Here is a 23681-nt window from a genome sequence, read left to right on the forward strand (position 1 = left end):
TCTGCCTCTTCCACCTGCTGTGACCATACCTTTTCATGTGCCCTGTAGCAACTGCTGCTACTGCCCTCCACAGAGACTATGGGTAAACTTGTGCAGTTTCAATTTATATATGCTAACATAACCTGAAAGTTGGCAAAGAGCAAACAAAACAAATCAAAAAGACATAGGATGGTAGAACCCTATTTTGTATGCCCTTGCCTGGCGAATGGTTTAATTAGATTACAGATTAAATCTATTTCGTATATCAAGCCATTTCTTTGGGACTGTAAAGGCAAGAATTAAAAGAAATTTATTTACCTAAGTTAACAAAGCACACCTATTGTGAGTACAGTCAGTCACAATCTGGCAGGGCTCTCTACATCACTGACATCTTCACAACAATTCATGTTAACAAACATCATTAGACACAGGTGGAAAACATGCGCCACCACCGCATATCTTACCGGGGCTAAAGAGAACTATGGCTTTAAGGTATGCATACTCATAGCCGTCTATATCCAGCTTTGCCATACTGTTACAGAACTCCTGAAGTTTCCAGATGTGCTCCATGACTTGCTTTATCCGGTCACCAGAAAGTTTATCTAGAAATCAATATCACAGATCCCCTAAGAAAGGCTGATAAGAATACTAATACAAGGTTCTTTGAGGGGAAAGAGAATAACTTCATGTTTTTGTTTTTAAAAAAATGTTATTTTATTGATTTCAGAGAGGAAGGGAGAAGGAGAGAGAGAGAGAAACATCGATGAGAGGGAATCATTGATTGGCTGCCTACTGCACACCCCTACTGGGGATCAAGCCCGCAACCAGGGGATGTGCCCTTGATCGGAATTGAACCCGGGACCCTTCAGTGCACAGGCCGATGCTTATCCACTGAACCAAATTAGCTAGGGCTAACTTCATGTTTTAATTTAAAAACCAGTTATCTCAAGATGGTCAAGAGCTGCATTTTCCTTTGAAGGTGAAATGACAACAGGTATCCCAATTCTACTCTGTTACATATTCTGCTTCAATAATGAACCCCTAGACCTGCAGTTCTCCCTGGCCCAACCCTAGGCAGCACCTTTGGCGTATAGTATAAATTGGTAATTCCTTTTATTCCGTGCTTAAGACCCATTTGTGTGTTCTTATCAATGGTTAGGTTTTCTAAGTGTCTGCAGGCATTTTTTACCAACCTAAAATGTTGACTTTTTTACTTGTCAAAACAATTCTATATGTTATCTGACTTAATCCTCATGACAACATTTTGCTGAGGGGTATCAGCATCATACTCAGTTAAAAAGAAAAAAAGAACTAAAATCTCATTTGTAAAGAGATCTATCTTAAATTCAATAAAATGTTGTAGGGTTTTTAAAAAATCCCCTTTTTATAACTATTTCAAAGGATTAACTACAAAAACAAAGGTGTGGCTAGGTGAAGTCACATTGCTAGACACCAAACACCTGGAATGCTCAGTTACAAGTACAGTTGAATTCCCACTCAGCTGCAAGTGTAGACTGTCAGTGTTAGTCTCGAACCCTGGCTGTGCTCTTCAGTGTGTTGAGGACACACAGCATGCGGACAGATTGCACTAGATGTCTCCCAGTTCTGACACACTGAGATCTGTCCACCAAATATTAGATGGTTGCCACAGATCTTAGAAGAGTCATTTGTTCATTCACAAGGAACTGGGTGAGGTAACTGTCCTGGAACAGGAGGTCTGCATGACCTATGTTGGTGCCTCAAACGTTCTATTTGCTGTTTCATTTGGGGCAAGCCAGGGACCTTACCATATGTAACACAGATAATAGTTTCTACTTTATAGGGTTGTGAAGCTATGTGAAATATTACAAACGAAAGGGTAACTTGTTAATGAAGATGAAAACATAAGCTGTGATTATTCTGAAAATATCACTACATGTCTATGTAGCAGGAAGTTGCCAACTTTTTTCAATTATCTTCTCCCCTCCCCCTTTCATATTCATTATATGAAAAACAGGCAATCATGCAGAAATTTAAATATCCTAACTAGTAAAGTTCCTATGACTTAAAAGTTAAACCTCTCTCAGTCTATGGATGGTGTGGGATACTAAGACTAGCCAATTTGTGATGGGCCAGCCTAGATGGGAGACATACTCCCCCACGTCCCGCCCTACCTTCCTGGATGCTGTTCTGCAGGTGGTTGACAATGGCCGCCAGGATAGTGGACAGACTCATGACCTGGGCACACTGGGCCAGACCGAGGGTGAAGAGCTCATTCCAGCAGGCCCGTACCAGGCTGGTGTTGCAGTCCTGCCTGGGGACACAGAGGTGAGGGTGGGTGCGGGTGTGAGCTGGCACTTCTCCAAACCCCAGCATGCCCCAAACAAGTGGATTCAGCAAGTGTGTATTGAAGGTCTATGGTATATTCAGGATCATTTTCTAAGAACACCACTGTATAAGAATCTCTAAGTCTCTCTGAGGATAAACTATCCACTCTCTTAAAAAGGATTCTTTGAACATAAGTTAGTGCCTCTGTCGTGAGAGGATGCAGCAATTGAAGGACTAAGAGCCGAGTGCAGACTCTGGAGGAAACATACCCTACATCTAGGCATAGGAACTGAGGGCCTGCAAACCCTGCAAAGAAAGAGCTGACACTATAGTAGGGAGGAAGTCAGTTTTCATCCCTGCCTTGGGTAATTTACACTTAGGGTGACATGGCAGGTGCATTGCAAAACAATATGTCCGTATCTCAGATGCCCCCATATGCAGCATGTCCCTACTTGTCTCCAGATTTTAGGATGACTCCTGATTCTATTCCACTCCATCCCTAGCTGCTAGTTCTAAGTCCTTAGCACATGGAGGAAGCTTGATAAAGATTTGAGGAACACTGCAACATTAGCATCCATGGTCCTCGGCTACTGGTCCACTGGCTATATTTAATAAAAAAACCAGGTCATAGGAACAAACTGGAAGGGCCCTCAGAAATCTTCCAGACCATTCCTAGAGAGGGGAAGACCCTTGCTGGAGATACAGAGAGAAAAAGGCCACTTACCCAAGTGCCTGAAAAGCTGGGATTGACCTGGCCCAGTGCATGGAGAGAAAAAGCAGGCGGGATGCGGACTCACAGATGTAGTGCACATTGAGGTACTCCGGCATTGGGCTGGGCATTGTTAGCTGGAGAAGAGAAAGTACAGAGCACAGGAGGTAACAGAGGGACGGGGGATGGCTTGGTTTGTCAATACAAACCCCTGTTGCATTTCAACATCATGGCAGCCAGAGACACCATCTCTGATGTTGAAGCTTCTGCGTGGACCCATCTATGATGGGGACCACCCCCCAACCCAGCTTACCCATACTGATACATACTTTTCAACTCTTGCCTCAAATAAATTATTTGTTCTAAGGCAAATCCACTTTGAGTCATAGGTTAAAGTCTAAATCAAATTGGGAAAAAGGGGTCAAATTGCTGGATTAGAAGACATTTGGTAGGTGGCCTCAAGGCAACTAAGTAAGAGCTGAGCAGAAACCTAGAGGCAGGAGGAGACTATCCCACCACCAGAATGTCAGGCCTGGGCTCCAGGAGCTCCACTGTCTACAAGGAGCTCTACTGCCTCTGAAGCTTGAATCTCACTGGTAATCTGTGTCCTCAGTACTTTGGGCAATTATAAGCACGGACCTAACCTTCCTAAGTGATTGGAAAGATCTCTCTAGTAAAGAATGCTGGGGAACAGAAAGACTCACTCTAGAGAACTAGTGATTGAGAGGGCCTCATGGAAGCTGGGAGTGTCCTATAGAAGAAAGGCCAGTGGAGGAGAGGATAGGGAAGACCTATGAGGGCCTCACAGTACCCATCAAGGATACCAGATATCTACTTTCTCTAATTCTAGAGGGTAAATGGTCAGGACCCAATGGGTGGGTATGAGGGCTGGCTGCCTGCTGTTGGAGCAGACCAACGGGCCTGCCTCAGCCTGTACTGGAGCCAGGCCATTATCAGAAGGTGGAGGCAGAGCAGTCAGCTAATAGGCCCTAGCCTATCAGGGTTACCTTCAGAGTCAAATGCCACTGTGAACAAAGGATGAGTGAAAGTGCTTTGTAATGGGAACACAGTTCTAGAATATAATATCCCAATCAAATGCCACAATATGGAAATGAGCTCACTCCAAGGTTTGATTTTTAAACTGAGACCAGCTTTGGGACAAAGCTCCTCTCCTAGTAGGCTGGGGGCACATGGTTAGGCTTAACACACTCACCTTAAATGTGACGTGAGTGTCTGAAAGGAGAGGGCCTTCAACCTCAATGATGGGTGTGGATTGGTCTCTGCTGATGACATGGATACTCCCTCCTCCACTGGTGTCTATCCCATCTGCCAGGCTTGGAGGCGAGGAGCTGTCTGTGGTATTAAGTGCTTTAGCTAAGGTATCAAATGCCCTGTGAGCAAAATTGAAGCAAGCATTATAAATCCACAGCTTTTAGGGAAAATGAACTCTAGCTGAGACACAATTTAGAAAAACAATGCATTGGGGAAAGATACTTATATTCTACCTGCTGAAAGGATAACAATGAAAGCTTCTATGCATTGCCTATACATCACTTCGGGCAGTAATCTATGTATTATTACTTTTACATGTAATTTTTATTTCTTACAACTATTCTCCAAAGTAGAATTCTCTCCATATTATAGATGTGAAAACTGAGGCTTAGAGATGTTAATTAACTTTCCAAGACTGCCCATAGAGTAAGTGGTAGAACCAGACCCTATCTCCTTTCCACTGGATCAGATCTAAATTTTGCTATCAGACCACAAGTGAACATAAGAACCAGCAGACTTGTGTGACCCATGAACCAGAAGGTTACAGTTTGATTACTGGTCAGGGCACATGCCGGGATTGGGGGCTCGGTCCCCAGTAGAGGGCAGCCAATCCATGATTCTCTTTCATCATTACTGTTTCTCTCTCTCTCCCCCTCTCCCTTCTCTGATGTCAATATAATGCATTAAAAAAAAAAAAAAGAGGCTAAAACAGAACTGTGAAAAGGGAATGAGCTATTAATATCCAGGCATAATAAATAATGACTGAAGAGTAACATTTGTCCACTGAAGAGTTTCCCCCTGCTTCCACTGAGTTACTCAATGTCCTTTTTCATTGTCTGGAATGAAAAGCAACTTTGATTTTGAAAGGAGAAAGATGTTCAGAGGAACTGTGACAATTTTACAATCCTTGATTAAATACAGGGTGAGTGTTAAAAATGCTGCCACCCACCCTTACAATGCAGTGACTGAGTGTGCATGTCAGGAGGGGAGCCTATACCCTCATGGGTTCATACCGAGTAATCTCACTTGCAGACTGGTCCTCTGGTTGCACTTCCGAAGTGTCACCATTGTTAAGGGATTCACTTAGGTTGGCAAGGGAGGTTACTACATTTGCTAGTGTGCCCAGAGCTCCCTGGCTTGTTTCAGCCTATTAAACAAAAAAATAGTAACATTAAAAGATGAATACACACATGATGAATATGCATACACAATGACTCTCAGGCTAATGAAGGCATAATGTTGGTTTAAAAACAGCTTCAAAGGGGGGTATGACTACAACAGGGGAATATGAGGAAGATCTTTTTGGTGATGGATTTGTTCTATATCTTGATTGTGGTGGTAGTTACACAATCTATACAGGATAAAATGAAAGATGAAAAAGATAAACAATATCATAAAAATTAAAACCTTTGTGCTTCAATAGACATTACCAAGAAAGTAAAAATACACCCCCTCTCTCACATACACAAGTATTTGCAAATCATACATCTGATAATAGTTTAGTTACCAGAATATCTAACAGACTCTTGCAACTCAATAATAAAAAGAAAAAGAAACCAGTTAAAAAATAAGCAAAGGATTTAAGTTGGCATTTCTTCGAAGAAGATATATAAATAGCCATAAGCATATGAAAAGATGTTCACCATCACTGGAAATGTAAATCAAAATCACAATGAGCTACTACTTCACACCCACTAACACAGCTATAATAAAACAGGTAAATGTTGGGGAGGATGTGGAGAAACTGGAACCCTCACCCACAGCAGGTTGGAACGTAAAATGATATAGTCACCGAAAAATAGTCTGGCAGTTCCTCTAAGTTTAAACACAGTTGCCATATGACCAGCAATTCCACTTCTAGACATGTACATAAGAGAAATAAAAACATGCACAAAAACCCTTGTACACAAAAGTTAATAAGCAGCACTATTCACAATAGACAAAACGCAGGAACAACCCAAATGTTCATCAGCTGATTAATAGATAAACTGAATGTAGTATAGCCATTTAAAGGCTGGTTATTTACCAAAAAAGAGGCACAACAGAACAGTTGCTGTGAAATCCCTTGGTAGTCAGGAGTTTTAAGGTTATTTGATCCTTCCTTTCAGTTTTACAGCCCAGCCTGAAGACCACTAGGTAGAGGACATCTCTCTATGCCAGTAATGGCTCTAATTTTTGCCTTTTCTTTCCCCAAAAAGGATGCTCCTTAATGTACAGAGTGTGCACATTGATGTGCATGTGAACACATGAGAAGGTAGTCTGCAGGCCCAGCTCTGACTCTAAGGGCAGCAGTGCCAGTAGTGCTGTTACCAAGTTACTCCTTTCAGGGAAGAAAATCGGACCTCAGCCCTGGCTGGCTGCCACTTCATTACCTGGGTCAAGATGAGAAAGACAATGGATTCCCCTGCCTGGATAAAACCTTCCTCTTTAGTTATCTTCAGAAATTAGCCAGTTCTCCCTCTCTCTCTTGGATTGAGAAACATCTCTGTATTCCACAAGTCAAATTCCCTATGACTTATTTATCCTAACAGTTTTAGAATTGTTAAAATCCTGGCTGAACTTCCTCCTGCAGATCATTTAGAGCAAGCATGTCAAACTTGAGGCCCGAGGGCCACATGTGGCCCACAACAAATACTCATTAACGATGACTCATTTATTTCAGCCCTTTGTATTTAGCATGTCTATCAAAATAAACCTATGTTTCTATGAAAATTGAAGCTTTTGTTTTTTTTGCAATCCACATAAACTTAAAACTTGTTTATTTGGCCGGTGTTAGTCTTTGAGTTTGGTATGCTTGATCTAGAGGCTTTTGTAAGGCCATCTTAGGATAAGTAGCTGGTTCTTCAGCATGCCAGTAGCTTGCCAATGTGTGTACCAGGGGGTGAACATCTTAACACATTTCGTACCGCTCAGTTTTCTTGTGTTTCGCGCGCCATCTGTTAAGGACCGCTCACGAGTGTTCTCGTTTTTCATGCCCATGGAAAAAGGAGCGAATCTAGATACTTATGTAAATTTTGTTTGGTCCCTCTTCATAGAGGAAAATGTTTTACGCAGTACCATATGTTAAAAAAGTACTAGGAACTTTAATTGTTTAATTGTTTTTGTAAATAAAAATGTTATAATTATTGAAAAACAACACCTAAAGTGCATTATGATGATTTAAATAACGTGCAGTTTGCCCAAAAATGTGTGGTCCCTGGCGTATGTCTTAGAGATTTCTATGAGGTATGCAATGTGTTAATAGAGAAGAGAACCTTAGAACTTTCACCAAATTGAACTCTAAACTGTGTTATGATTATGACTAGCCAGCCCTGACTGAGTTTCTGAAAGCCATCAGCATCCCTAAAACAAATCACTGAGGACTAAATCACAAGTAAACTGAGAAGCAGAAGGTCATTCTTTCAATGTGGTCTCTAAAGGCCAAGAAGAAGGTGGTGCACACATCTAGAAAAGCAGTCTGCACTGCAACATAAAAATGGAGGAGAAGGCATATAACATCACCTTGGAATCTGTGGCCAGGAGAACAGTACCATCCTCACGTATCAAAGGTTGCTGGATGTTCACAAGCATCCCTGGATCAAGAAGACCTGTTTGTCTATTTAAGACATAAAAAAACCCAGAGTAGCTTCCAACATTTAATGCACAGTATGATCATGCTATATTTCCCTGTCCCTTCCACACCTGCAGGGCTGTCTGAGTAAAAGAAAAGCTCTAACTAGACTCAGACACTAAGTGACTGAACAACCCCCTTTTCTCTGCAATGAGATGTGCACACAGCTGGGTCTATAGCCTGAGACAGGATGACACGCAGACGCACATCCCCAGGGCTTGCTTCTGTGCTGACTGGGGACTTTGGCTGCTCTGCCAAATAATATTAACTTGATCTTCAGAATATCACTAAGGCATTCTCAATTCTAGTTCTCTCTGTGATACCTTTGGATTTCTTGTTTTCCTGCTCTCTGTTCCTTTTAAATGAAGTTCAATAGGTTACATTAAAAAGAACATATAAATTAACTTGTGGCACTTATCTGGGCCCACACCTGGGACTTAGGCCTTTTGTCTATACTACAAAAAAATCCCAATCTGGAATTCCACAACTGTTTTCCTGTATGAATGCCAAACTGCAAGACATAATCTGAGCCCTTGAAAAATTCTGACCCCATCAGCCATCCTCAGGACTGTACAGAGGTTTGACTGAAGCAGCTCCAAAAGGGGTGGAATGAGGCAAGACAAAGTTGATGGCTTTCCAGGCAGGTGGGGAGACATATAAGCCCCTTTTCCAAAAAACACCAGTGCCTCCTCTGATCAGCAACAAAGGCTGATGGTAGTTTTACCCTTTGTCAGAACAGAGACTAACCTCGCTCCATCTTTATCTGCTACAAATGTGGGAGTGGCAATCAGAGGACTTCTCAGGTCTTTCCGGATATAGATTTTCTCAGTTGAAGCAGCACAATTGCTTGGTTTCTCCCGCTGTACATCAAAGGGCTTCCGTTCACTCTGTACAGCTTAAACCACAATAAGTAATTCATATTTAGAGGAAAGATTTGAATCAATAAAAACCGTAGTCTTACTTAGAAAGTCAAGCTCAATTTTCATAGTGGACTTTTTAGCCAAAGGAGCTTTAAAGGTTCAAAGCCAAGCAATGCCATGCCAAATCTAAAGGCAGGAAAAGAGCTCAAGATGGTGGGCACTGCCTACAAGGAACTGCAGCATAGCATCTACATGGCCTTGTGAGGGTCCATCCTGAGTCCTCTGGGTTTTCACGTCTTTTTTTTTTTTCTTTAATCCTCACCCAAGAATATTTTTCCATTGCTTTTTAGAGAGAGTGGAAGAAAGAGGGAACGAGAGAGGGAAATATCGATGTGAAAGAAATACATCGTTTAGTTGTCTCCTGCACAAGCCCCAACCAGGGCCTGGGCCGGGAAGGAACCTGCAACTGAGGTACATGTCCTTGACCGGAATCAAACCTGGGACCTTTCGGTCTACAGGCCAACACTCTATCCACTGAGCCAAATGGGCTAGGGCTGGTTTTTCACTTCTTACTTGCTAACAAAATGGACTCTCTCCAGGGTGAGCAACACTTGTCTTCAAGTGGGTCTTCAACAGAGAGCTTGTCCAATGCTACACATTGTAGAGGAACAACTCTATGTCCACCTCCAGCATGCATGACTTCTGCAAAGTGTGTGTTGTCAATTTTCTATCACCCTAGAAACTTCTCCCTTCAGTAAACTGATATAAGAATAGGTTTACATGCCAGAAACAACTGAAAAATAATGACCTTTTTATTAAAAGAAAGACTGAACTCCAGATCCAATATGTAAGGTAAAGGGTTCTATTTCAAAGAGGAGGCCCCTTTGCCTTAGAGAACCTACATGTCTTCCCCAGGCCTCACAGTTCCTAAGGGGCAGAGCTAGAGTTTGATCTGGTATCAGCTTTACTACAAAGCCTGTGTTTACCCCACTCCACATTGCTGCCTCTTGATTTACTGGGAGTAGGTTTCCACATACACGGGAACTGACCAATCCCCGCAGTGTCAGTACTGAAACATCACGCTGAGCCCGAAGGTAAACCAAAATGAAGCGTGAGTGGATTTTTTTCTTCTCAGTATTTTAAAGTCAGACACAGAAACCTTAGTTAACAGACTAATGCTTACGTTCTCCCTCCTTGTTAACTCACGTGGTTTCTTTAATACTGTTACTCACATTCCATTTTCATGCCCATCTCTAAGCATTTTTTTAGCCGGCAAAACTGACAGCGGTTCCGGTGGTGCTTATTGATGATGCAGTCTTGGTTGCTCCGGCAGCTGTAGGTCAGATTTTTCCTTACGCTCCTTTTGAAGAAACCTTTGCAGCCTTCACAACTGACAGCCCCATAGTGACGGCCTGAGAGGATAGAGTGTATGAAGCAGTTTAACCAAGAAAAGAGGTGACCCGTCACAGGCCCTATTTTTAATGTATGTTTATCAAAGTGACTGGTGTGCAGTCAGATGCCCAGGTCTTAGCATTAAGCATTAGTAATTAGGAGTTAGCGAGTCTTTCACGTGATTTCTCTATAATCTTTACAGGAGCCCTAGAAGGTCATGATGAAAAAATTTAAGCTCAGACAGATGATGTGACACCTGGTAAATGGCATGTCCTTAATGCTCTTAGTACATGAAGGACCTACCATACAGTAGGAGCTCACGGGGGATGGCTGAATTGTACTGTCCTCTGCACATACCCTAGTCTTGGCTCTGCAGACCTAAGCTGCAAAGCTACTCAGCTCCCCTGTCCTGCCAAGAGTGGCAGGTAGCAAACACATGCATGTGATATTTTAGCACACAGGGTCTCACTCCTGTATTTATTCCCCCTGTGTTAGCCATGTCCTGGGCCCTAGACCTCCCCTGGAGGAAGTGGAATGATGAGAGGAATTATGAGGACTGTGACTGAGCAGGTTCAAGGTGAAGGAAGGTTGCCATGTAGCTCACTTGGGTTAACTAGACAGATGCTTTTGGAAACTTAGTCCTAGAAATACACTTATTGCACAGTTTTTTCTAATCTTGGTTACTGTGATGTCTCTAACCCTTACTTACCAATGACATTAAAAAGAGCCCCCACCTCAGTTTACCCTTCTTAGTTCACAAAGTGCTTCCACAGGCATTGTAACTCATTTGTTCCCAGCTGGGACTGACCACAGTTGTTTTTTTTTTTAATTGAATTTACTGGGGTGACACTGGTTAATAAATCATATCGGTTTCAGGTATACAATTCTCTAATACATCACCTACATAATGTATTGTGTGTTCACCACAATAAGTATCCTTCAAGTCAAGTCTCCTTCCATCACCACATAGTTCAGTCTTATGTAACCTAATGTCTTAGCTACTGCTGGGAGGACACGTTTCATGGGATCATCATTTATAGCAGCTATAGAGCATCCTATTGTCCTAAGCTCTAGCACTTGGAGCCATTCCCCAACGGTATACTTGGAGGGTCTCTATTTTGTGCCTTTAAGAACAGTTGTGCTAAAACTGTTACCTACCATGTAGGCATCATTTTTCCTTTTTTGCAGGGTATTTCCTTAGGCTTTCTAACCCTTAGAGTGATCTCCAATATCTGGAGACAATGGCAGTATGAGCCTGTGACTAGGCTGTTTCTTTAAGCTCAGAAAGAGCGTGACAAATGGGGAAGCCCAAAAGATTCCGTGCCCTTTTCCTTATGTTCATGCTTCATTCATTTGTTCAAAAGTTTGCAGTGGGTAGGGACATAGTGATGGAGGGGTCTGACAAAAACAGCACATTCTGGTGGGCAAGACAGGCCTGTAAAAACCAATTATAAGAGAATGCAACAAATGCTCAGTGAGGTCTGTTTTATAAAAGGGGGATGAGGACAGAGGCAACACAGGTGAAAGCTTCAAAGGGGTGAAATGGGCTGGATTTACCAGGATAAGGGGTAGAAACAGAGCCAGGACACCCCTGATAGGGCAAATCGTGTCACAAGATGCAAGGGAAACTGGAGCTTCTACAGATTCTTGCCTAGAGCTGTCTTCCTAAGAGGCTTGGTCCAGACTCCTTTTTAAAACAAACAAACGAACAAACCAAAACAAAAAACCAAACAAATAAGAAACCAGAACCACAAAGTTTCTCAAGTTCCTCTAAATTTTGTGACCACAGAATAAAGTGGAACTAAGCAGTTACCACAAAACTCAGACCTGAGCCCCTAGCAGCACTGGAACTGGACCTTTATTAAATACTAGAGGCGTGGTGCACGGCATTCGTGCACTGGGGGTGGGGGTGGGGTGGTGTCCCTCAGTCCCGCCTGCACCTTTTAGCAGTTTGGGAACCCTCAGTCGGACATCCCTAGGGCTGCCACAGAGGACGGAGAGGCTCCTGCCACCGCTGCTGCACTCGCCAGTCATGAGCCTGGCTTAAGGCTAAGTGGGCTTCCCCATCTCTCCCCCCCCCCCCCCGCCTCCGTGGGAGCTCACTGACCACCAGGGGGCAGCTCCTGCGTTGAGTGTCTGCCCCCCTGGTGGTCAGTGTAGTGACAGGTTGTTCCACCTTTCTGTTGATTTGCATATAACCCTTTTATTACATAGGATTCCTCTATTCTTCCTTGCCTGCCTCACTTATCTTCTACAGCCTTCAGTGTTAGCAGACCAAAGTCTAAACTTTTGGGCTAGACATCTTCTCCATTTTCCTGGTACCCATATGCCCAGGAGCTCTTCCCCAAAGACACTGTGGGTGTGGGCATCAAACTGAGTCCTGGCTCCACCAGCTGGAATGCCCTTCTGTTTTACCTCACGTAGGCACACTCAACCTCCAAGGTTCACAGATGTGACTGCCTTTAGGGGCCTTTCCTGACCCTGGGACTCCAGCCAGGATCACATGCTCTCTTCTCCTGCATTTTAGCAGTTTATCATACTGGGTTATGGTGAATGGATGACAGAGATAGTTTATAGGATGAAGGGGGTCTAAATAACACATTTTGTGAAACAGCAAAGCACTCTGCAAATACTGACTAAAGAAGTGATTACTTTCTTAGTAGCACATACATATCCAATGCTCAACCATGATTTACAAATCACAGAAATAGTTTCCTGATTTTTTTGATCCTAATAATTTGACAAACTGATTTGCTTACATATATTACCCAGTAAGAAAAGTGGAGTTCACGGCTTGAACCTACAACTCTATAGAAAATGTTCTCTCTCCATTACCCCTCATCCCCAGTTTGGGCCATGATGTGCACCTAGCGTGACGTAGGGTTACTTACCAGAGGCTTTGTCCCCACAGACCACACAGTACTCTACCACCTGGGGCCGCTGGACCTCAGCCTTCCCAAGCAAACGCTCCACAGAAGCAGAGTCTGTGACGATCTAAGAAGAATCAGGAAACAAGCAGGGTGGAGATTAAAAATTAGACTCCTAAGCAAAGTAATGCTTAACTGTAAATTCCTAATCTTCAGTTTCTATGCAGGAGAGCTGATTTGGGCAGAGCTGGGAAAATTCCACCTGACAACTTAATCTGACACCCAGAATGGCCCTGCTGCTCATCTGAACTGCACCTCTTCATCAGGAGGTAGGGGTTTGGGGGGTTCGACAGGGTCAAGCATTGGTTTTCACCGATCTGCTCTCCTATCTGGCTACCACAATTATCCAGACGGGGCCATGTGGGGAATCACATATAGAAGCCTCAACATAAAGACATTGAAGGTATTTTTGGCTGCCTCTATTCCCACCAAATAGCTTGAAAATATGCAGAGATGTACATTTGGCAGAGAAATAATCAAGCTTTATTAGTTATAAGCAGGTCTCCTATTGAGGCAGCTGGGAGTAAAATAACTAGAATAGGTGACCTCCAAAACCTGCTATTTCTCCTTTATTTGTAGGTGACTTTCTAGGTGACAAATAGTGCTACTGGTCTTGAAGAATACTGTAACTGATACCAATATGAGAAAGTGAAAAACAGCTGTTATTAAATAATGTACCAAATAATGTACCATGATATATGTATGGTGGAAATATATACAGAAATCATTGTATAGAATGACCTCTTGTAAAACATGCAACAAAATCAATAGCCATCCTTTCACAAACAAGGAGTAGTTTAAATTAGCAGTGAGGAATTCTGATTTCAGATTATCAGAATGTACTGTGGGAAAGCAAGTTTGCGGCAGTATTTACTAACTGTACTATGAGTTTCTCAAAAGCACAATTCTGAAAGTTGAACCAATTGGTATTTTAAAGCCAGCTTTATCAGAAGAAAAAAAATTCTTTCCTTCCTTAATTTTCTCCATAGTAGAAAGTCTATCCCCAAAACACACAGATTTTTAGCAGCATTATTTGCAATAGCCAAAAGGTAAAAGCAACCCAAGTATCCATCAACAGATAATTGGATAAACAAAGTTTGATATATACATATGATGGAATATTATTCAGCCTTAAAAAGGAAAGAGATTCTGACACCTGCTATGACATGGACAAATCTTGAAAACATGCTAGGTAAAATAAGACATTCACAAAAGGACAAATATTACAGAATTCCAATTACATGAGGTCCCTAGAGTAGTCAAATTCATAGAGACAGAAAATAGAATGGTGGTTGCCAGAAGTTGGGGGTGGGAAAGGTGGAATGGGAAGTCAGTGGTTAATGGGCACAGAGTTTCAGTTTGGGAAGATGAAAGAGTTCTGTGGATGGATGGTTGGATGGTGGTGGTAGTTGCACAACAATGTGAATGTAGTTAATGCCACTGAACTGTACATTTGAAAATAATTAAGATGGTAAATTTTGTTCTATTTTACCACAAATTTTTAAAAATTTAAAAACAAACAAAAACATGGAATTCCTACTTAACCCTGACAAAACATACTCCATGCTTGTCCACCATGGGACACTGCCCTCAAGTGTCTGTTCCTTTAATTGCTGTGCTTGGAAATTCAGTGCTTCCCAACAACCCTGCTTTCCTTCAAGCCCTTGCTCTTCTCCTTTCTGTATCTTCCCCTGACCCCATCCCACCTTGCCAGAATAGGGAGAAGCAGGGCAGAGGTGGAGATGAGAACTGAGGGTCCCAGAGGTTCACAGGAATAAATCAGGATACAATGAAGAGCTGGACCAGGCCTGACCATCTGGACAAGGATGAGGTAAGAATTAGAACAAGTTGTCCTTGTCTGACTGTGGTCAGCCCAAAGTGGTATCCCTAAAATATCCTGGGCCAAGGGCCTTTGTTAACCGTGTGGCCTTTGTTAACTAAGTGGCCTTAGTGCCAGCTCACTCATGACAGTCTCCTGTGTGCCACTGATTTTTCCTGGCTTAACTTCCATCCCATCTGAGCACTATAGTTGGCTGCCTACTGGGCTTGCCATTCATTTGCTGACTATTTACTTTAGCCAAAGCAGCAACCTGCCATGTTTGCCAGTCCCCAAAGCATCTTTTAGAAACAGATTTGGCCTCCAAGGCAGAGCAGAGGTTACAGTCAGGAACAAATCCAGTAGCAGAAATGTGTAAATGAATGCTCTGTCAACAGGCCTTACCTGGATCCTGCCAGGGACGAGGTTGTCTGAGGTGGTGAATATAAGCTGCTTGGCACTGGATGTCTCTGGGGAAGCCAGGATCACCTTCCCAGTTCCAGCTCCATCTGGGCTGGTCAAGATGAACTGCTGCTTGGGGGATCCAGAGGTGTCCACTGCGGTGACTATCTGGATCTTCTGTCCTGTCTGCTGGTCTGTCACAATCTACAAGACACAACATGGAGGTTGCTCTCACGGAACATTGTGCAACTTGAGCACTTGCATGTGGTGCTCAAAGTAGTGACTGCCCAACGCTGTCCTGGAGTCAATGCTGGTCAAAGATGCGGTTTCACCAGTGCATGGTGAAGTGAGAAAAATAAAACACAACAGTGAACTTTTCAGAATACAATTTTCATAAAGCTATAGTTTTTCATAAAACTTTATTCCAGGATGGTATCATTCCCACTATTTTAGAATGAAAATGCCCTTTAGGGGTGAGGAGAAGGGTAATTAGGTGAAGATGGTCAAAAGGCATAAGTTTCCAGTTATAAGAGAAGTAAGTCCTGGGAATTTAATGCACAACATAATGACTACAGTTAACTCTGCTATATGGTGTATTTGAAAGCTATTAAAAGAATATGTCCTAAGAGTTCTCATTGCAAGAAAAAAATACGTTTTTTCTTTTTCTTTTTTCTGTATCTATATGTGATGATGGATGTTAACTAAACTTATTGTGGTAATCATTTCACAATTAGTAAGTCAATTCATTATGTTGTACACTTTAAACTTGTTTCACATCAATTATATCTCAATAAAATTGAAAAAAGAAAAGCCCTTTATTTTATCAAATGAAGACAGTAGTAAGCAGCACATGATAGGTTTAACTTAAAAGATATCCTTGTTCTTGCCCTGACCGGTTTGGCTCAGTGGATAGAGAGTCAGCCTGAGGACTGAAGGGTCCTGGGTTCAATTCTGGTCAAGGGCATGTGCCTTGGTTGTGGGCACATCCCCAGTGAGGGGTGTGCAGGAGGCAGCTGATTGATGTTTCTCTCTCATCAATGTTTCTAACTTTCTATCCCTCTCCCTTCCTCTCTGTAAAAAAATCAATAAAATATATTTTTTTAAAAAAATTAAAAAAAAAAAAAAAAAAAGTCTTTTTAAGTCGTGTCTTTATTTTATAGCCAATTCCACAAGGCAAATTAAGGGCATGGTCAAGATGTTTACAACATTCTCGTGGGTTTCAATCCTATTCAGTTACATGCACCTGAACTCTATCAAGCCTGCATCACTCAGGCAGGTGGGGCCACATGTTCAGACCACGGTTTTAAGCTTACAAGTATAGCTGTTGGCTATAATTGTGCTGGGAGGGCCCTGCCCTCCAAGCTGGGACTTGCATGTGGCAATGAGAGGACTGTGCCCTCTCATCAGTCCAAGGCTTGAACTTGTCCAAAATACTGTAGGGGCTCCCCACAATAAAGTTTTAATTTTATTTCTTTGTTACTAATGTTGTGTTCCCACCCCATAACAAAGAAACAATTTCCGGAGGATGAGGCCCAGGAATCAGGATTTTAAAAAGATTCCCAGGTGATTCTAATGTGCAGCCAAGGTTGAGAACCACTGCTATAGATAATATTAAAAATATATCTAAACATGCAATTCTTTGTCCAAAAAATGAGCATGTTCAAAAATTAAAAGAAGAAAATCTGGATATACTCGATGGAGATTTTCACACATATTTAACTGATAAAGATTTCATTGATTCCACAGATGACGCTGAAAAGGAAAATTTTCCCATCAAATTTCTTAATAGTATTACTCCTTCGGGAATGCTGTGCCATAAATTAAAATTGAAAGTGGGTGCAATCATCATGCTATTGAGAAATCTCAATAGTAAATGGAGTCTTTGTAATGGTACCAGATTTATTATCAAAAGATTACGACCTAACATTATCCAAGCTGAAGTATTAACAGGATCTGCAGAGGAAGAGGCTATTCTGATTCCAATAATTAATTTGTCCCCATCTGACACTGGCCTCCCATTTAAAATGATTCGAGGACGGTTTCTCATGATGCCAGCATTTGTGATGACTATTAATAAGTCACAAGGACAAACTCTAGACAAAGTAGGAATATGCCTACCTGAACCCGTTTTTGCACATGGTCAGTTACATATTGCTTTCTCTCGAGTTTGAAGAGCATGTGATGTTACAGTTAAAGTTCTAAGCACTTCATCACAAGGGAAATTAGTCAAGCACTCTGAAAGTGTTTTCACTCTAAATGTGGTGTACAGGGAGATATTAGAATAAGTTTAATCACTTTATCAGTCACTGTTTGCATCACTGTTGTTTTTATATCATGTTTCTGTTGTTTTCATCGTTTTTATATGATGCCTCTGTTGTTGCTATATCCTTTTATTACTGTTTATTTATTAATAAATGATCAGCTGCCTCCTGCACACTCCCCACTGGGGATGTGCCTGCAACCAAGGTACATGCCCTTGACCAGAATCGAACCCGGGACACTTGAGTCTGCAGGCCGATGCTCTATCCACTGAGCCAAACCAGTTAGGGCAATTAATTCCCTTTTAATGTGCACGAATTTCATGCACCGGGCTACTAGTAGTTTCTATAACAAGAGTAACTTCTCTTATTCCCACTCATCAGGTTCTTTAAAGCTGTTCTAGACCCTTGCCCTGCTCTCTCCCAGGATAAGGGCCCAGCTGAGAACACTGTCCACCTTCTCTCCCTGAGGACACCAACAGTCTCTCACTTCAAACAGGAGTCTTGGGGTTGTTGTGTCGGGGCCATGGGCAAGGGGAGATGTGCTGCATATCTGGCTGCAACTCAGTTCCCTATAGCATATACATGGGCAAGTCTGGAATCTATGCCACATCTTGATAGATGTTGTTACTTGTGACATGGAATTCCATGGTTAGACAGGAAATTCACAGAGACTAATACAAGAGCTTTGTTAACTATATGATATGGAAAATCAGACAATGCTGTTTCAAAAGAAAACGGCATGAGTTCAATGAATTATTTACAAACATTTAAAAATATTTTTGTTTATTCTTCCTTCCGAAGACATTTACATTTTCCATTCAGAGAGATGAAAAAGCTAGAAATGTAAGCAGAAAAACATAATCCCTAAATATCCCATTGGAACCCTAAGGTGATGACCATTAAGCAAACCAAGACATCGCTAACATACATGAGCAGGTGGACTCCTGTTTAATGAGACCAAGGAAATACCAAATTAAGAAGATGCATCCAGCCCTAACCGGTTTGGCTCAGTGGATAGAGCGTCGGCCTGTGGACTCAAGGGTCCCAGGTTCGATTCTGGTTAAGGGCATGTATGTACCTTGGTTGCAGGCACATCCCCAAGTGGGGAGTGTGCAGGAGGCAGCTGATCAGTGTTTCTCTCTCATTGATGATTCTAACTCTCTATCCCTCTCTGTAAAAAAATCAATAAAATATATTTTTTAAAAAAAGATGCATCCAAACTTTTTAACATTTAGACATTCCTTTGGAGGAATGAAGGAGAAGTGAGGTATTGTGGGTTGAATCATGTCCCCCCAAAAGTCCTAACCCCCAGGACCTGTGACTGTAACCCTATTTGAAAACGGGGTCTTTGCAGATGTAATCAAGTTAGTATGAGGTCACAGTGGAATTCGGATGGGCCCTAAATCCAATGATTGATGTCCTTATAAGAAGGCCATGTGATGACAGAGACAGAGATTCCCATAAGCCCTGTGGTTTCCATTGCACAATCATGAATAGTGTAGGAAATTTTAGAAATGCATTATGTCATATGATAGCAGAGCTGACTATATTTTACTAGCCCAAGGCCCTGTCTAGTTCTGCTCCCAAAGGACCTCAATGTGAAGTGACACAGTGCTATTTTCCACACTCTGTTCTAGCCAGGGTGGGCTCATCATTTCTGTTGTAAAGAAGAGCCTGCAAATGGACCACCTGAAGGCAAAAACCAGCCACTGGGTAACTTTTGTTTGGCTTCCCAAAGTTTAAAAATTTAAAAAACTGGTTACCATCGTCTAAAAATAGAATATTTCCCAGAAAAATCAGATCTATAGTTCTCCTGACAAACTGGAAGCTCTGGCCATCCGGGCTCAATTCCTCCATGGCATAGGCTGGCTGGGTGTAACTGCCTATTTAGATCTTTAGAGCCAGGGGCACAAACTCTTTGGCTCATCTCAATCCCTACACCTTGGCAACCTGGTCCTGTAAACACCTGAGTTTGTGATTCTGAGATAGGGCTTTGCAGCTAGAGCCATAGATGAAATGCTTGCTGTACTGCTAATTGTATCAATGTGAAGCATTTATATGAGCCTTCTGAGCCTCTGTTTACATATCTATGAAAAAGGATTACTAGGAAAGTGAAATAATATAATGTTTGTGGAAGTACTTGGTACACTGCCCAGAACATAACAGGATCTTGATAAAAGTATTTCCTCCCTCTGAGCTCTCACATACTTCTCTCTTCACTTGTCTTGTCTTAGCCTTTCAGCTCATCAAGTCTCTCTCTCCCAGTGGGAAAAATCAAGATTTTCTATGGCTCCCTCACTCTTTCATAATTTCTCAACTACTTACAGGTTCTAATCTGTGCCAGGTGCTTTGCTAGATTACAGGCATTATGGAAATGGCTACTGCTCTAGTGACGCTTTTAAGTGTTAAAGACTGGCAAAAAAAATAAGTAAGCAGATCAACTCGTTAATAACTTCAGTTTATGCTACATATTATGAGGGAAAAGATCAGGCTGGGGTAAGAGAGAATAACACAGGCACTTAACTTTAGAAAGAGAGGTCAGGGAAGGCCTCTGTGAGGAAGTGGCATTTAAAATAAGATTCAAGGCTGAGAAGAAGGGAGCCAGATAAAGGTTTAGGGAAAATGTTCCAAGTAACATGAAATGTTCTGGCATACAGAAAGCCTTAAGAGGAAGGAACTCTTAGAACTGATCTTAGGCTCAAGGACAATGAAGAGCAACCCAAGGAGCCCAGAAAAGGATATGGGCTGACCCTGCTGGGAGTTTGAGCCACTCAAGGGGGTTTTCCCTCCTAAAACCAGGTCTTCAAGTTTTCTTATACTATTTAATATTTACCTTATACAATTTATATATACATACACACACATCCATGCATGCATACCTACCACACACATACATGTGTAAATAAGTACATATAGATAAAATTTGTCAAATCGTTATAGGTCAGGACATATTAGAGCATAACAAAGGACGATAGCAAACATGATTAAATTAAAAAGAGAAATCTGTTTAAAAATATTTTTGACCTATGCAAAAAGGTAAATCAATCTTTTACCTAAATGTAAATTTTAACTCATATGAATAGTTAAGTGTTGCTCATAGGCAATGATCAAACAAATAACTTCTCCATTTAGCCCCTTGCAAAATTTAGGTGGTAAGTAATTTTTTAAAACATATTTTTATTGATTTCAGAGAGGAAGGGAGAGTGAGAGTGAGATAGAAACATCAATGATGACAGAGAATCATTGATCGACTGCCTTCTGCATGCCCCCTACTGAGGATCGAGCCCACAACCCAGACATGTACCCTGACCAGAAATCGAATGGTGACCTCCTGGATCACAGGTTGACACTCAACTACTGAGCCACACCAATCAGGCTCAATAAAAATATATTTTAAAAAACCTGTTAGAATAATCTTTTGTGTTTCTATCAGAAAGAGAAATTAAGAAAACAATCCCATTTACAGTTGCATAAAAAAAAATACCTAGGAATAAATTTAACCAAGGAGGTGAAAGACCTGTATACTAAAAACTATAAGACATTAATAAAAGAAAATGAAGAAGACATAAATAAATCAAAGATATTCCATGCTCATGAACTAGAAGAATATTGTTAAATACTCATTTACCATATACTCTCACTTATATGTGGAATCTTAGAAACAAAACAAAACAAACAAAAACCCCCCACAAACTCAGGTACAGAACACAGATTGGTGACTGCCAGAATCAGGAATGGGGGGTGAGCAAAATGGGTGAAGATGCCCAAAAGGTATTATAAATTTGCAGTTATAAAATAAGTAAGTCACAGAAATGTAATGTACAGCATGGTGACTAGTTAATAATACTGTATTGTATATTTGAAAGTTGCTGAGAGTACATCCTAAAAGTTCTTGTTGCAAGAAAAAAATGTAACTATGTATGATGATGAACAGTAACTAGATTTATTATTGTGATCATTTCCCAATACATAAAAATATCAAATCATTATGTTGCACACCTGAAAACTAATATGTTATATGTCAATAACAGTGTCCCCTGAAAAACACTCAATGTTGTTTCCTTATAGTGTTGATGAGATGCTGTAGGAATTTGTTTAAATCAATTAGCCTGTGATAAATTGGTTTTGTTACACATTGTTTCACTTAAAAGTTTAAGAACCTATTGACGATGTTAAGTGAGGACTTACGGTATACCTCAACAACAAAAACTGACACAGGATACTCCCTTTTTCTCAGCAATCCTACTTTGAGAAATTGATCATACAGAAATACTTTCACATGTGCTAAATTAAGCAGGTTATTCTTTGCAGCATCCATGAAATGGGGCATCAAATTGCCACTCAAGAGAAGGAAGTTCTATGTGTATCACATGAAACCATCTCCAAAAGATGTTAAGGAAAAAGAGTAAGGTGCAGAAAGTGTGGGCAGAATGTTGACACATGTTTAAAAATATGCTGCATGTATTTATACATGTGCTTGTAGGTGCATATGTAGAGCCTGCAATAATAAGTAAGTAATGTGTTAACGGTGGCTACCTTTTGGGAGACACTTGGTGAAGAGGAGAAAAGAAGACTCATCTTTTACTCTTACTAAGTTTGGTGTTTTTGTTATGGCATGCATCTATTACCCATTCAAAACCTACAAACAAGCAACAGCTACTATCAGTACCTGAGAGAGGCCACTAGAACCTCAGAGTGAGAAAGACAACAGCAGATGATTGTGGATGTAGAAATGACAGAGAACAGGTAAGGGAAGCTCAAAGAAGGAATACATAGGAATAAAGAGCTGGTAGAAGGGAAAAGTAAGCAAAATGGGGTGCTTTAAGAGCTCAAGATGCCTTCCCCAGGTGACCATTATAAAGACTGCAAAATTAAATATATATATATATAAATAGCAGAACCCCTTCCTAATAAAATTTGAAACCTCAATATATAGAGCAGATAAAAGAAGTATTAAATGAATTTTATAAGCTCAAATTTAAATATTTCCTTAGGTCAAACAATGAGTAAAATGATGCTCTCCTGAAAAACACAAACTTGAAATGGGGAGTATGATCTCAGGAAAACCTTAAAAACACAAAGGTGGCAAGAGAAGCTTTATACCACGGTCTGCCCCAGAGAGAATAAACATGGCAGTACAAGTGAGTGCACTGGTGATCTCTGGTGTGTCAACTTTGGAACATGACATATTCAAGTGTGTTTTTCTTTTAATCTATCACAATCACTTTGAAAGCTGGATTAAAACAATAAAATTTGGACCTAATGTTTATGTAATCTGGGAAGCAATAAAGAACACAATTTGAAAACCACCTGGAAAGATGTGCATATGATGAAAACCTGTGAGATTTAGTGAAAAGCCACTTTGTGATTCAATGGCTTAGGCTATAAGCTTCATCCTCAGATAAGTGGTGTTCCCTATGGCTTTTCTTTTTTCTTTTTTAAGTAAGTTTTTTTTTTTTAAATATATTTTATTGATTTTTTACAGAGAGGAAGGGAGAGAGATAGAGAGATAGAAACATTGATGAGAGAGAAACATCGATCAGCTGTCTCCTGCACACCTCCTACCGGGGACGTGCCCGCAACCCAGGTACATGCCCTTGACCGGAATCGAACCTGGGACCCTTCAGTCCACAGGCCGACGCTCTATCCACTGAGCCAAACCGGCTTTGGCTTAAGTAAGTTTTTTAAATAAATGATTTTAAAGAAAGAAGGAAGGAGAGGATGAAAGGAAGAGAAGGATGGGGGGAAGGAGGGAAGGAATGCCGTAGACCAATTCCAGCATGTCATAATTTCAAGAGTTTCATCAAAAGGTTGATGAGACTTGGGGACTCAACAGGGTTGAGTCACACATGTAGTCACCTGCATCTGGGAATGGCTTAAGGCATTTCCACAAACCTGAATAGGATACATTAAATTGATTGTGGCTGCCAGATGTTGGGAGCCATTAGAAATATTGGCTTAGACAAAGCCATCTTAAAAACTATAAGTTTCTGGTTCCTTCGGAAACTCCTAATTACCAGAAACCACCTGTGTCTTACAATTTGGCCAGGAGTTAAAAGATAACCTACCCTCACCCTAAGTACAGAACTGCTAAATCTCCGCTAACAATCACGCATCTCTGCTGATAAGCACACAGCCATCACAAC

General features: G+C 41.3%; 1 protein-coding gene across 5 annotated transcripts in view; it reads right to left on the bottom strand.

The window, feature by feature from the left end:
- NR2C2 (nuclear receptor subfamily 2 group C member 2) overlaps nucleotides 1–23681 on the bottom strand; it is an 88453-nt gene that overhangs the window by 10632 nt on the left and 54140 nt on the right. For 4 of the 5 annotated variants that reach the window (XM_006758313.2, XM_006758310.2, XM_006758312.2 and 1 more), the window contains 10 exons: nucleotides 15278–15478; nucleotides 13021–13123; nucleotides 9970–10149; nucleotides 8625–8772; nucleotides 7769–7862; nucleotides 5281–5414; nucleotides 4209–4386; nucleotides 3011–3132; nucleotides 2133–2272; nucleotides 444–581 (listed from right to left, as the gene is read on the bottom strand). In XM_006758313.2, coding sequence (XP_006758376.1) covers nucleotides 444–581; nucleotides 2133–2272; nucleotides 3011–3132; nucleotides 4209–4386; nucleotides 5281–5414; nucleotides 7769–7862; nucleotides 8625–8772; nucleotides 9970–10149; nucleotides 13021–13123; nucleotides 15278–15478 — 1438 coding nt within the window. The remainder of the gene's footprint in view (nucleotides 1–443; nucleotides 582–2132; nucleotides 2273–3010; nucleotides 3133–4208; nucleotides 4387–5280; nucleotides 5415–7768; nucleotides 7863–8624; nucleotides 8773–9969; nucleotides 10150–13020; nucleotides 13124–15277; nucleotides 15479–23681) is intronic. The other variant, XM_015560399.1, reaches the window with a different exon arrangement.

This window comes from Myotis davidii, unplaced genomic scaffold (assembly GCF_000327345.1).
Source record: "Myotis davidii unplaced genomic scaffold, ASM32734v1 scaffold73, whole genome shotgun sequence".
Lineage (NCBI taxonomy): Eukaryota > Metazoa > Chordata > Mammalia > Chiroptera > Vespertilionidae > Myotis > Myotis davidii.